This window comes from Lagopus leucura, unplaced genomic scaffold (assembly GCF_019238085.1).
Source record: "Lagopus leucura isolate 7727_CA_CO unplaced genomic scaffold, USGS_WTPT01 35126-0_obj-0_obj, whole genome shotgun sequence".
In the NCBI taxonomy this organism is placed as follows: domain Eukaryota; kingdom Metazoa; phylum Chordata; class Aves; order Galliformes; family Phasianidae; genus Lagopus; species Lagopus leucura.
In genome coordinates, this window is record NW_024968411.1 from 496 (window position 1) to 2,242 (window position 1,747).

At 41.7% G+C, this 1,747-nt stretch overlaps 1 protein-coding gene across 1 annotated transcript; it reads right to left on the reverse strand.

Annotated features, from left to right (window-relative positions):
* Window positions 1-309: 309 nt before the first annotated feature.
* LOC122193644 (ATPase family AAA domain-containing protein 2-like) lies at window positions 310-1,423 on the reverse strand. The gene is made up of 2 exons (XM_042894507.1): window positions 1,339-1,423; window positions 310-493 (listed from the first exon to the last, which is right to left on the reverse strand). Exons 1-2 carry the CDS (start codon window positions 1,416-1,418, stop codon window positions 322-324), a joined length of 252 nt encoding a protein of 83 aa, XP_042750441.1. The 5' UTR covers window positions 1,419-1,423; the 3' UTR covers window positions 310-321.
* Window positions 1,424-1,747: the final 324 nt, after the last annotated feature.

Sequence of the window (1,747 nt, forward strand, 5' to 3'; positions counted from 1 at the left end):
TGCAAGCAAGAAGTAATTATTGAGGATGTACACCACTTCCTTCACCTTCAAGATGAGAGAACAATAGTTTAAAGCCAATTTGCATTTTCATTCCTTCTTAAAACATGCCTGTGACAAGCAACATCCTGTTTTTCTTGACTAGTCACAGTGAAACCAAAAATAATGTAGACTGAACTACTTGTTGAAGTTGTCATCATATATATTCAGCAGCAGATTTGCTCCGCACAGTATGGAAGTGTCTCCAGATACCAGCCTTTCATCCAATCTGCACAACTTTTTGCTATGAAATCCGACTTTGTCACATTAGCATTAAGGTTGTATTTACTTTCTGACCTCTTTATTTGGGAGGCCAAAGAAGAATTCTCGGTCAAAGCGTCCAGGTCTTCGTAACGCTGGATCAATGGCATCGAGTCGGTTGGTTGCACCAATGACAACCACCTCCCCTCTGCTGTCTAACCCATCCATGAGTGCCAGAAGCGTTGATACGATGGAGCTGATAGAAAAAATACAATTTTTATTCCCCGGTTCAGTAAGTTTTGATACAATCCACATGACTTAGTGTTGTGTTCAGCTCTGGGCACCTCAATACAGAAAGGACACTGAGCTTGCTGGAACAGGTCTAAAGAAAGCCAACTAGGCTTGTGAAGGACTTGGAGAATATGGCCTATGAGAAGCTAGTTAAAGAAACTGGGGCCATTTAGCCTGGGGAAGAGGAGGTTGAGTGGAGACCTTATGGCTCTTCTCAAATATCTGAAAGGTGATTGCAGTGAGTGGGGTTGGTCTCTTCTCACTGGTGGCAGGTGACAGGATGAGGGGAAATGGCCTCGAGTTGCACCAGGGGAGGTTTAGGTTGGATATCTTTACTGAAAGGGTTGTAAAGCGCTGGAATAGGCTCCCTAGGGAGGTGCTGAGTCTCCATCCCTGAACGTGTTTAAAAACCATTTGAATGTGGTGCTCAGGGACTTGATTTTGCAATGGGTTGTTAGTTAGGGTAGTATAATTAGGTTGTGTTGGGACTTTATGATCTCAAAGGTCTTCTCCCACCTGAGCAATTCTTTGATTCTATTACTTTCTCCAGTGAGTCCTCAAAAAAGGACACAATTCTATTGATGATGCTCATCAGTGACTCATTTTAAGACAGACAAAAATAGGTAAGGTAACACAGACCTTGTGCTAGTATTGAGCAAGTGAATTGTTTTCAGCTGTTGTCTCAAATAATCTCAAGTTTAGGAGCACCGAGCTACAAGTTTTCAGGATAAATTAATGAGGAATACAAAGTGGTCATCATCACCCCTCCCACTCCCAGCAGATTCTACGTAGACATAGAAAACATAATACCTATGAATCTGGTCTTGCTTACTGGACCGGACAGGAGCAAGACCATCAATCTCATCAAAGAAAATAATTGAAGGCCTCATGCGATATGCCTAGAGTGAAAATCAGTAATACCGTAAGTGTAAAACAGCACTGTTTCAAGAGAAAACACATGAAAGACATTATGGTTGGCATGTCACTGCAACTAGATTTGTTTTAGCATAACATCAGGGATCTCTACTTATTGACTTGGAGTATCTGACATAAGTAACAGAAAGCATCAGTCTACATCAACCTACCGTGACCAGGTGACAGGAAACAAATCATTCCAGTAGTTGTTACAGCTATTTGGCAGCCATAAAGAACAAGCAGAACTTAATTCAATTACAGGTTGTGGAAGCAAGCCTCCTCTATGAATTTAAAGAACCCTGCT

Bases quoted from the DNA above. Each gene is read 5' to 3' on its own strand.
- LOC122193644 (XM_042894507.1), bottom strand. From the start codon at position 1,418: ATGAGGCCTTCAATTATTTTCTTTGATGAGATTGATGGTCTTGCTCCT. The intron at 494-1,338 runs GTATTATGTTTT...TTTTTCTATCAG, and splicing joins AAGCAAGACCAGATTCATAG to CTCCATCGTATCAACGCTTC.